Source organism: Phocoena sinus, chromosome 17, assembly GCF_008692025.1.
Source record: "Phocoena sinus isolate mPhoSin1 chromosome 17, mPhoSin1.pri, whole genome shotgun sequence".
NCBI classification, from domain to species: domain Eukaryota; kingdom Metazoa; phylum Chordata; class Mammalia; order Artiodactyla; family Phocoenidae; genus Phocoena; species Phocoena sinus.
In genome coordinates, this window is record NC_045779.1 from 78,895,779 (window position 1) to 78,907,158 (window position 11,380).

Sequence of the window (11,380 nt, forward strand, 5' to 3'; positions counted from 1 at the left end):
CGGAGGCTCATGAGGCGTGGGGGCGGGGCCTGCGTCGAGGGCGGGGCCTGCTGCGTCCGGTATCCTAGCAACGGTCCTAGGGGGCTGTTGAGCCGCCTGGACCCCGCGGCTCCCGAAATGGAGCCAGAAGTGTGGGACGCAAGCAACCCCTTTACCATAGAAGGCGACCACCTGATTCCAGACCTGGACCTGTATGATGCCGACATCTACGACGTCCCGGACCCGGGACTGCTCAACGAAGAGGATGGTGAGGTGGCCCGGCCTCGACCCCCAGATGGCCCGCTTGGCCGCAGGCCTCACTCAAGCGCTGGTTCTGTCCTCTGGGAATGCAGCACTCCCCGGGCAGTCCCCTAACCTAGCAGGGCCCTCAGGAGGGGCCTTGGCTGCCCACGACCTCCAGGGTTAGGGGCCCAAAGGCCACACCGACAGGGCTTCCGCTGCCGGTTCGCAGAGTCATCGTTTAAGGAGGCGGCCCCACGGCTTTTTACCAGCAACTCTCGGTGGCAGAATGTGACCCCGAGCGCCCGTGCCCGCCAGCTGTGGCTGCTCCTGCGTACAGGCCTTCAGACTTCTGTGGAAAAGGTGCGGCTTGCCCATGGCATCCGTCTCAAGGCCTCTTTCCGGCCCGGCTCTTCCCCTAGGGGCCCCCTGCAGGACACCAGCCCAGATCCTCTTGGCTCCCCTAGGTGGGTGCTGCCTACACCCCCGCCCCCCAACCCCTGGCCCCCGCCAAGTTTACGGCAGGCTTGCTGGTCCCGGTCCGCAGGAAAAGAGAGCCGAGCTGCACGTGGCGCGCTTGACGCACGGGCTAGAGCTGCTGCGCCGCCTGGAGGTGGCAGCCGGGCTGTGTTCGGTGGCACAGGACCCCATGGGCAGACGCTTCGTGGTGCTGGACGGTGCCGGCCGCCTGCACCTGCGCAGAGAGGATGGCTGGGCACAAGAGAAGCTGCTAGCTCCGGTCGCGCTTACAGGGCTGGTGGCAGTGCCGGGCGAGCTGGGCACTGTGGGCCGCTTTGTGGGCTGGGGCCCAGCGGGGTTGGCCATCCTAAGGTCCGACCTCAGCCTGCTGTGGCAGAGTAAGCCAGTGGAGCGCAGGGTGCCGGGCCGCGAGCCAGTCTGCTGCCTGCCGGTGCCCGACCCCGGGCTGCTGCTGGTGGCGGAGGCGGGCAGAAGCCTGGCGCTCTGGAAGTTCCGTGCAGGGGGTCGCTGCCTGGTTCCCCATGGGTCCCCTCTGTGGCTGCCGCCAAACCTCTCGGGTGCGCTTGCGCGTCTGACTCTCGGGCCTCAGCATCCCCCTCACGTCCCACGCTGCTACGCAGCCTACGGCTCAGCCGTGCTCACCTTTGATCTGCACACCTGGGCTCTCACAGATGTGCGTCGGGATCTGCACAAAACGTGAGGAGGGGCCCAGGGGCTGATGGGAGAGGGGGAAATCATGAGGTGAGTCCGCGACACAAATCCGGTCGTGGCAGGGGGGCCGGCGCGTGCGCACGCGCGCACACACACACACACACACACACACACACACACACACTGCAGTCCTGAGTCCACGGGCCTCCCTTTCCCCCCTCAGCACCATCTCCGACCTGGTGTACTGTAGAGAGGTGGGGGCCATGGTGACAGCTTCCCGGGACAGCACGGTGAAGGTGTGGGAGGCTGACTGGCAGATCCGGATGGTGTTCGTGGGACACACAGGTGTGCCGTGTGTGGCTATTGAGGCCTGGTCTCCCCTCACCCTGGGCACAGCCCTGCCTTTGAGAGCTCCGGGCACAGGATCTCCACGGGCTTCTGGCCAAGCTTCTCCGCCCTGGTCATGACCCTGACCGACGGCTCCCCTTCCCTCAGTCCCTGGTGCGCAGGAGTGACCCGAGCCCCTCCCGCAGGCCCGGTGACTGCGGTGGCCGTGCTCCCGAACACGGCCCTTGTGCTGTCGGCTTCTCAAGACGGGACGCTGCGCACGTGGGACCTGCAGGCAGCGGCGCAGGTGGGTGAGGTGGCGCCAAGCCGCCGGGGCCCGAGCGGGCCGTCGGAGACCGTGAGCCATCTGCTGGCTCCCGCCGGCCCCGGCTGCCCCTTGCTCGCCTTGCGCGCCCGCAGCGTGGAGCTGTGGCGCGTGCGGGAGCTCTACTCGCCATTGGCCCAGCTGTCGGCGCCGGTGCTCCACCTGCAGGTGGCGCCGGCGCTGCCCTCGCCCATGGCCCCGCAAGCGCAGCTGCCCACGCGCCTCGTGTGCGCCTGCGCCGACGGCTCGGTCTACCTGGTGTCGGTCTCCAGCGGACGCACCGTGAGCGCGCTTCTGCTGGAGCCTGAGGACTGCGCGGCCGCCGTGGCCTACTGCCTGCCCCGCGAGGTGCTGTGGCTGCTGACACGCACCGGGCACCTGCTGTGCGCCAACGCAGCACGCTGCCCCATGCGCGTGCTGCACCGCCTGTGCCCGCCGCCGCCCCCGGCGCCCCGGCCTTGCTGCCTGCACCTCTACAGCCACCTCACGGACCCCGGGAGCGCGTTTGCCGCCTGGGAGATAGTGCGCCAGTACAAGGGCGAGCTGTGCCACAGTGACGTGGCCGGGGCCTGGAAGGACAAGAACCGGTGGGTGCCGGAGCCAGCCAGGGCTGGGCAAGGCGGCCGGGTCCACACCAACAGGCTGTGGTCACCCATAGGTACCTGCTCGTGGTGGGGCACACTGATGGCACCCTGTCCGTACTTGAGTTGCGCTCCTCGAAGACGGTCTTCCGTACGGAGGCGCACGGCCCAGGCCCCGTCACCGCCATTGCGTCCACCTGGAACAGCATCGTGTCCTCCGGTGGGTACCTCTCCTCCCTCCACGGCCGGCCTGGGAACCCCTTCCCTCCCCAAAGGCCCCACTGTGGCTCCCGTCCCCACAGGGGGAGACTTGACCGTGAAGATGTGGCGCGTCTTCCCGTATGCCAAGGAGAGCCTGAGCCTCCTGCGCACCTTCTCCTGCTGCCACCCGGCGCTGGTGCTCTGCGCCCTCGGGAATCGCATCACCGTGGGCTTCGAGGACCTGAACAGCGCCACCTATGGCTTGGTGCAGTTTGGCCTGGGCAACAGCCCACGCTTCGATCACCGGCCCCAGGACGACCCCACGGACCACATCACCGGTGAGCGGGCAGGGCAGAGGTGAAGTCCGGGCCGCCAGATGGCTCTGGCCCCTGACCCTGAGTCCTGGCCCCCCAGGCCTGTGCTGCTGTCCCACACTCAAGCTGTACGCCTGCTCCAGCCTGGACGGCACCATCGGCATCTGGACCGCGGAGAACCGCCTGCTGCGGTGGGCGGGGGGGTGGGAGAGGGGTGGGGGCTTGCCTCTGCTGCTGCCTCCGTGTTCTGTTCCAAGGAGCAGGGCCAGACTGTCGGTCTGAACAACCCTCCAGGCTCCTGCAGCTGAACGGTGCCCCTCAGGCCCTGAGCTTCTGCAGTAACAGTGGGGACCTGGTGCTGGCCCTGGGCTCCTGCCTCTGCCTGGTGGCCCACAGGCTCTACCTGCCCACATCTTACCTGATTAAGGTGTGCACTGAGCACAGGTAGGCGGGGTGGGGCTGCTGTGGGCAGACCAGCCACCGAGGCCAGGGCTCCAGGCTCCTTTCCCCTGCTCAGAAGCTGTGCCAGGATGTCCCTGATGTGGTGGATGACCCTCCACTGCCGCTGACCAGCCAGGAGTCGCTGACCTCAGCCCAGCTGCAGAGGCTCGCCAACCTGCGCGGGGTGGCCAGCCTCAGGTCTGCCGGCAGGCCCAACCGAGCCGTCCCGGAGGCCCCGACCTGGCTCCCCTGGGTCAGGGCCTGGCCGAGTGCTCCCAACCTGAGACCCCAGGGCTCCCAGGCCCCTTGGCCACCCACCGCAAGCCCGTCCCAGTGCCGGCCTTCCCACTCCTGGCTGTTTGTGGTTCCCCACCAGGGGCCTGGCCACCACCCCTGGGTCCCTGTCCCAGCCTCTGCCCTATCCCACTGGTAATGCCACCCAGTGTTCCACCTGTGTCCCTGCCTGTCTGCAGCGCAGCCTCGTCTTTCGTCCATTGCCAGACGGCCACGCCTCAGCAGCCAGTCCTGGAGAAGGTGGGGCGGCTCCTGACCCCTTCTCCACCTCAGGGACCCAGCCCTGCCCCCCCGCCCCGGCTCGGGCCCTTCCCCTTCAGTCCCTGGGGCAGGCCTGGGATCCCTGTGCTTGTCTAGGGGCACGCAGCAAGGCTCAAGGAAGAATGCGCTGACCCCTGACCCTCACCCCAGGACTTGGAAACCTTCATTGCCCGGGACCAAGACCTTCAGCAGCTGAAACTGGGGCTGGTGGACCCTGCAGCCCGGCCCGCCCCCTCCTGGCAGCAGTGCCAGGAGGCCTTTGATAACTACCTCTGTCTGATCTATGGCCCTGGTCTGCTGGTGAGTGTGGGGCCTCCCCAGTCCCTCCCTTCACCCGGAGCCTCTGACACTGCCCGTCTGCCCTGCCCTCCCTGCCAGGGCAGGTATTCCGGAGGAGAGTCCCAGCAGTGGAGCACCGTGACCCTCACAGGGGAGAGACAGACCTGGGACGTGTGCGCCCTGCCCAGAGATGTCCCCGATCTCAGGGGCATTGACGCCTCGCCACCACAGGATCTTGGGACCCTGGGCCAGCGCTTTGCCCCTCCCCCCCCCACCCACCGGAGGTTGCACAGCACAGCATCCCAGGTGAGGCTTACCACCACACCCACCCCTCTGCCTTCACCTCATGGTCCCCACCCCACCCGCTGGTGACTCCTTCCACCCCAGCTGCTGGCCCGCTCCTCCCCGAGCCACGAGCTGGGCCTTAGTCTACACCTGCAGCTGCAGTGGGAGCGGCTCCACGGGGAGAAGCCTGTGGCCCCGGATCCACTGTCCTCCCACCTGCAGCGCAGGGTGAGGGGCCCAGGTGGGTGGAGGCTGCCGCCCGAAGGCAGAACCGCAGGAACACTGGAGTCCAAACTCGGCTCTGAGCCCTGTCCCATCCCCAGATCCCCCTGCTGCTGAAGAGGCGGCCCCAGGAGCGTCTCTCCAACCCCAGGGGCTTCTTCCCTGCCGCTGTTCAGCCCTATGAGGTGAGACCCCTTGCTGTCCTGAGGCCCTTCCCTCCCCGGGGGGGCCCTCCTTATGTACCCCATGTCCCCTTTGCTGTAAGCCTTTGTGCCCAGCTCTGACCCGAGGGCCAGGCCCACCTGCACCCCTCACCCCGGGCCCGGTTTTGCCGCTGCTGCTCTCCGTGTGCCCTGACTCCTCACTCCGGGAACTGGCTGCCAGAGGGCCAGGGACTTCGGAGCTGGAGCCAGGCGAAGCCAGAGCCTCTGCCAGCGGTCGCTCCTGCAGCCACTCCCTAGCGCGAGGGTTGGGGGGCTGGGGCCTCTGTGCACTTTGTCTGCGAGACCAGAGTCCCCTCCCTTGAGGGGAGCAGAGTCGGTGGGAGCCGGCCTTCCCACTCTCTCCCCCTCCAGATGCCCAGACAGGCCCAGCCCCTTCTCCCCACACGTCTGGCACTCTTACCTTCCCAGGTGGGTAACGGATCCTTCCGGCTGCTACTCCATCTACCCAAGCCCCCAGTAACCCCCCTCGAGCTCCCATTGTCCCCTTGTTTTTCTTTGCGTGCCTTGTGGAATCTTAGTTCCCCGACCGGGGATTGAACCCCGGCCCAGCAGTGAAAGCACGGAGTCCTAACCAGTGGACCGCCGGGGGAGTCCCTCCTACTGCCCCCTTCTTATCAGCGTCTCTGCTCCAGGACCGGGGGCTGAGTCCTGTGGAGACCATGTGGGTGTCAGGGCTCCCCAAAGGCCGGCTGTTACCCAGATCTCCGTCCTCAGTTGCCACAGCTGATACCACACTCGCTGCCTGCCCTTCGGCCTGATTTCTAGAGCTTCTCTCTTCCTGTGTGTGTGTCGTGGGCGGGGCGTGTGAGCCCTACTCAGCTCTCGGACGTCAGGCGGGCAGAGCTGGGCTGGTGGCCGGGGTGGTCTCTGGGGCAGGTGGAGTCCAGGCCCTCAGCCTGCGCCGCTGTGCTCTACCTGCAGTGCTGGCGGCGGCCCATCCGCTTCCCGGGCCACGTGCCCAACTCGGTGGTGCTGCAGCAGATGCGGCTGCCTGTGGAGGTCGGCGGCCTCGGAGCCCTCGGCAAGGCAAGGGGCGGGGCGGGGCGGGGCCTGCGGGGGGCGGGGCCGGCTCCCTGACGCGCCCGTGGCCACGCCTCGTTCTCCACTTCGCAGCCGGGAGGGAGCCGGGACGACCCGTGGCTGCCGCGGGGCACGAGGCGGCGGCGCGCCAAGCGGCAGGAGAAGCGGACCCAGTCGTGGGGAGGGGAGGGGGAGGAGGAGGACGAACAGGGTCTGGACTGGGCCTCGGACTCGCAGCGCCCCCACACGCAGCTCTCCGACCAGCTGCCGGAGCAGGAGGCTCAGGTGGGCGTCCGGGGCTGGGCTGGGCAGCGGCGCGGGAGCTGCCTGAGGCGGGCAGGGTCTGCAGCTGCTGCCGCTGCCCCTAGAGCCCCGAGGGTCGCATCCCGAAGCCCATGGGCTCCCGCGAGGACACCGCCAGGGCCGAGACCTGTCTTCATTGCCCCCAGTTCCACTACGGGCACTCGCTCTGGGAAGAGCGCTGCGGGCATCTGCCTAGGTTCCTGCATTTTTTCGTCGCCCAGAACTGGTTCAAAAAGCTCTTCCCCATCTTCACTCTGCAGGTTCGGGGGAGTTTTGGAGGCACGGGCTCAGGTACGGGAGGGGGAGGCTGGAGCGCCCGGGTGCGGCGCAGGGGGCCGGGCCTCAGCGCCAGATCCCTGCAGGCGTACCCCGAGGTGGGCACGGTGGAGGGCCTGGCCTCGCTGTTCATGGACCTGCTGGACGAAGCCTCCTGGGCAGACCGTGTGCACATCCTGCACGCGCTGCTGAGGCTGCTGCCCGACGTCAGCAGAGACCTCTGCAGCCGGCTGCAGGGCATCCTCGTGCGCTTGCTCAACCTGGACCAGCCCCCCAGCCTCCAGGTGAGCCCCTAGTCCCGAGACCGGCCCCGCCCCGCCCCGCCCCACCCCAGGCCTCGGGCCCCAGTGTCGCTCCCCCTGCGCTCAGGACAGGATGCAGAAGCAGTTTGTGATGCTGGCGCTGCAGCTGCTCCTGGCCTGCTCCCTGGAGTCCCGCGAGGTGGTGCTGGAGCTCCTGTGCTACGTCCTTTACTCGCCAGCCTCCTGCCGGTGAGTTCCGCTCCCTTCCCTCCCTCCTCCCCGATGCTGCCAGGGAGGCCGCCCAGAAGCCTCCCACGCCTGTACACCTGTCCCAGGCCGGAGCTCAGGAAGTTGCTGGAAGGACTCGGCCTTCAGGACCCGCACGGCCTCCTGTTCAAGGAGATGATGACCTGGGTCCAGGGCCCGGAGCGCGCCTCCAAGGCCGCACTGCGCAAGCGCTGTTGCCAGAAGCTGGAGGAGATGGTCTGGCAGCTGAAGGTCTGGGCGGGGGCGGGAGTGGGGGCGGGGCGGGGGCGGGCCACCTGCCCGCAGAGCATCTCGCCTTCTCCCCAGGCTTTTCCCAAGTGCAGAGGGGAGAGCCAGGTGAGGCCAGCGGGCTCCTTGCCCCGCTCTGGCTCTGCGCCTCTTCCATCCTCCCCCATCCCTCACCCCTCCCCCATCTCCCGGGATCTTCCTGCGCCTCCCCAGGAGGGAGTCTGGGGTGGGGTCTCAGGCTTGGAGCCATGGGCAGCACCTCTCCAGCCTCCACTGGCCAACTCCCCAGGAGATGGAAACTATGCCGCCATCTGTAGCCAAGTTGTCAGAGATGCTGCCTGAGGTCTCAGAGACCTCAGCACTTCACCCTCCTTCGAAGGAGACCCTGTCGCAGATTTCCATGGTCTCTGGGGCAACTGTTCATATCTCTGTGATGCCCTCAAGCGTCTCCCGGACGCCCTCACCGGTAGTCTCACCCGGAGAACCGGACTTGGCCGCCCTGGAGTTGCAGGCCCAGCAGACGCTCGCACAGATGCGCTTTGGGCGGACGCAACGTGCACTGTCTGGGACACTGACACACTTCTGCCCCTTGCCTGAGGCCCACTTGCAATCCTCCACGCCAGCTGCACAGCCTGATGAGCCACTGCCTCTGGAGCAGACGACCTGGTCACAGTCAAAAATGCTGGACCTGGGGCCCATCGACGCACTCAACCTCTTCTGCGAGCAGCATGGGGCTCAGCAGCAGGGCCCCCCGCAGGAGGAGCCCGAGACCCCGCCCCCACGCCCGCCCCCACAGAGGCCCAGCATGGTGGTGCCACAGCCCCGGGAACCCCGGTGAGCACGCCACGGGTCCCTGGAAGAGGCTGGGGCAGAGCCTGTGTGGAACAGCTGAGGCGCGGGCTCAGCCAAACCTGCCTCCTTACCCTCCAGGCACTACTCCATCCTCCGGCTTCAGGAGGCCAAGGTCCAGAGGTCTCCAATGAAACTGAGGGGTGAGTAGGGACAGGAATAGAAATCGGACCCTGACCTCTACCCCAACCCAGCCCAGTTCCCGCGGAGCACTGACCCCACTGCTGGCCCCCAGGCCGAATGCTGTCCCGGCTCTGGGCGGGCCGCACCCTAGATGGCGCCATCCGGATGCTGAAGCTGCCACTGCCCCGGGTGGAACTGCAGCCTTTCCCCCCAGACTGGCCCAGGCCTGCCCATCCGCTGCCCCCGCAGCTCCTGCAGCCTGCCCTGCAACGCTACTTTCTGCCAGATGACATGGACCCTGACAGCTACAGCTGAGCTGGCTGGTGACCCTGGCCTGACCCTGCCTCCCCCTTTTCCCTCCAGCATGGAGTCAGGACATGGCTCTCCAGCCGGCTGTTCACCCCAGCCAAGGCCCAGGGCCCGAATAAAGTCCAGAGGCCACGGCCAGCTCACTGGATGCCACCTTCACCTTTGGGGGCCCCTGATGTGGGCAAGGGGGGGGTCTGGCTGGTGTGTCATGAACCTGCTGGTGGCCAGCTGCATGTGTGAGGCAGGAGCTGGGGGACTGGTGGGGTCTGGGATGGGACAAGGTCTGGGCTCGGGTCAGCACGTAGTAGAGCAGCGTTCTTGGTGCGGGAGGGCCTGTCTGCCCAGAGAGGGAACCTGCCGCACGGGCACGGCCCTGCTCGGGCACTCAGCCACGGTGCTCAGGACGGGAGCGGGAGACTGACGGGTGGGCCGGGGAGAGGGGAGGGTCTGGGTGGTCGCAGGTGTGTGGGGGGGAACTTGCAGTCATTTGATGCAGGTGAAACCAGGAGTCAGTCGGAGCTTTGCTACCTTTAGGCTGGAAAGGAGAAAACTTAATGACGAGGCCCCGTGTGCTTTATCCAAGAAGCAGTAAAGGGGCAGTGTTCTCTGGACCTTTCAACCTAGAAGTCACCAGGAGATTCACCTTGTCTGTGAAGCACGGGGTCTCAGGGCCTCGGCCTTCTTCTGAACTGCCATGACCTCAAAGGGCACCGACCCAACCACACGTGGAGCCCACGTGCGCACTTACTAGGACGGCTTTTGCGACGGGCCCGTTCTAGCTTTCTACATCCTGCTGCTGGGTTACCTGAGCAGCGATTTCTTTCCTGTATTTTCAGCCTCTGACTTCAGACACTTCTGCTCAATGGCTCTGTGGTTAAAATTGGTCTCCCACACCTTTCCCGCAGCCCCTAACCTGTGCAGGGGCTCTTGTTACAGGGCTGCTGAGTGGGCAGCTCTTTCCTAGGCCAAGGAGGGCCAGAAGTGCCAGGTCCAGATAACTGAAAAACTTGACGTTTTTATAAAAGGACCTGTACCTGCTACAACAAGGACTGAGGCCCGCAGTAGTCTGCATCTACTGGTGTTTCTATGTTTCGAATTACAGAAGCAATAAATGCTTTAAAAAATACAGACATGGGAATTCCCTGGCAGTCCAGTGGTTAGGACTCTGCGCTTTTACTGCCGAGGACTCAGGTTCGATCCTTGGCTGGGGAACTAAGATTCCGCAAGCCATGCGGTGCAGCCAAAAAAAAAACAACATACAAACGTGAGAAAGTAGGGCAAAAGTTTAAACAGGTCAAAATCCCCACTAATCATATAGGAAAACACTAATATATTTATTAATACATATTAATATATAACTTTTAAAATTAGGAAATATATTAATCAAAATATACCATTAAGAGTAAAAAGTCAGGCCACAGAGTGGGAGAACATATTTGAAATACATGTAACTAAAAATGGCTTGTCTCCAAAATATATAAAGAAGTTCTACAAATTAATAAAAAAAAAAAAATCACACAACCCAATTAAATGTATAAAAAGCTAGAATGGGATTTCCACTATAGATGTTAAAATACCAAATATATATATATAGCAAACAGAAATACATATTTTTTTCCACTTCCTGACTGTGTGACGTTAAACAAGTTACCTATGTTCTCTAAGCCTCAGTTTCCAATCTATGAAATGTGGATAATAAAGCTATGACACCTCACAGGACTGCTGTGAGGATTAAATGAATCGTTGTATCTAAAGAGCTTAGGAGCAGTGCTGGGCACAGCGTAGGCAGATAGAAAACAAAGCCGGAACCCTTCCCACATCATTTATGAGAGTAATTTTCAGATGAAGATTGTAATGTAGAAAATAAAACTATAAATATATCAGAAGGTAATTTAGAAAAATAATTAACTGAGAACACTCAGAAAAGACAGATATATTTGCTGATTTAAAAAAAAAAGTTATGGCAAAAGACAACATAAAGACAAAACTCAAAGCAGATCATACATGTAAAATTATAAAAATTTAGGAAGAAAACATAAATCCTTTGGACCTAGCAATTGATGAAGAGTCTTGACATAACGCCCAAGGCACCATATGTAAAAGAAAACAAATCAATAAATTGGACTTTATCAAATTTTAAAACTGCTCTGGGAAAGGCCTTGTTAATAAGATGAAAAGACAATCTACAGACTGGGAGAAAATATCTGCAAATGACATAGCCACAAAGGACACATATCCAGAATATATAAGCAACTCTCAAAATTAACTAAAAACCAAACAATCTCCTTAGAAAACAGGCAAAAGACACAAAACAGACATTTCACCCAAGAGGAGATGAAGACGGCAAACGAGCACATGAGAAGATGCTCCACATCGCCATCCATTAGGGAAGTGTAAATTAAGAATGGCTCAAATTTAAAAAGTGACGCCACCAAATGCTGGAGATGTGGAGCAACTGGATCTGTGTACGATGCTGGCGGGAATGTAAAATGGTCCAGACACTGGAAAGCAATTTGGCAACTTCTTGAAAAGCAGGACTCAGCCATCATACTGCTGGGCATTTATCCCAGAGAAATGAGGACTTAAGTCCACACACAACCATACTATGCACCAACGTTTATAGCAGCTTTATTTGTAACAGCCCCAAACTGTCAATGAC

At 62.3% G+C, this 11,380-nt stretch overlaps 2 protein-coding genes and 1 long non-coding RNA gene across 4 annotated transcripts; 2 read left to right on the plus strand and 1 right to left on the minus strand.

Annotated features, from left to right (window-relative positions):
• The first annotated feature begins 9 nt into the window (after window positions 1-9).
• On the plus strand, window positions 10-1,584 carry LOC116742268 (WD repeat-containing protein 97-like). Its single transcript, XM_032609594.1, has 3 exons — window positions 10-247; window positions 356-582; window positions 767-1,584. The coding sequence occupies exons 1-3, from the start codon at window positions 10-12 to the stop codon at window positions 1,397-1,399; spliced, it is 1,098 nt and encodes a 365-aa protein (XP_032465485.1). The 3' UTR covers window positions 1,400-1,584.
• On the plus strand, window positions 1,409-9,149 carry LOC116742340 (WD repeat-containing protein 97-like). The gene is given in 20 exon segments (XM_032609821.1): window positions 1,409-1,440; window positions 1,574-1,695; window positions 1,884-2,589; window positions 2,661-2,803; window positions 2,886-3,122; window positions 3,199-3,289; window positions 3,393-3,525; window positions 3,616-3,737; window positions 4,013-4,073; window positions 4,245-4,679; window positions 4,982-5,065; window positions 5,456-5,512; window positions 6,026-6,130; window positions 6,218-6,409; window positions 6,493-6,995; window positions 6,997-7,194; window positions 7,281-7,443; window positions 7,730-8,274; window positions 8,371-8,432; window positions 8,525-9,149. Coding segments are annotated over 20 exon segments (4,185 nt in total). The 5' UTR covers window positions 1,409-1,417; the 3' UTR covers window positions 8,728-9,149.
• On the minus strand, window positions 1,867-5,639 carry LOC116742343. 2 transcript variants are annotated; one of them, XR_004346442.1, is made up of 4 exons: window positions 5,505-5,639; window positions 3,517-3,714; window positions 2,665-2,780; window positions 1,867-1,966 (listed from the first exon to the last, which is right to left on the minus strand). It is a non-coding gene; the product is annotated as an uncharacterized LOC116742343 (long non-coding RNA). The 2 variants fall into 2 exon arrangements; XR_004346441.1 differs by lacking the exon at window positions 1,867-1,966 and adding an exon at window positions 2,443-2,571.
• Window positions 9,150-11,380: the final 2,231 nt, after the last annotated feature.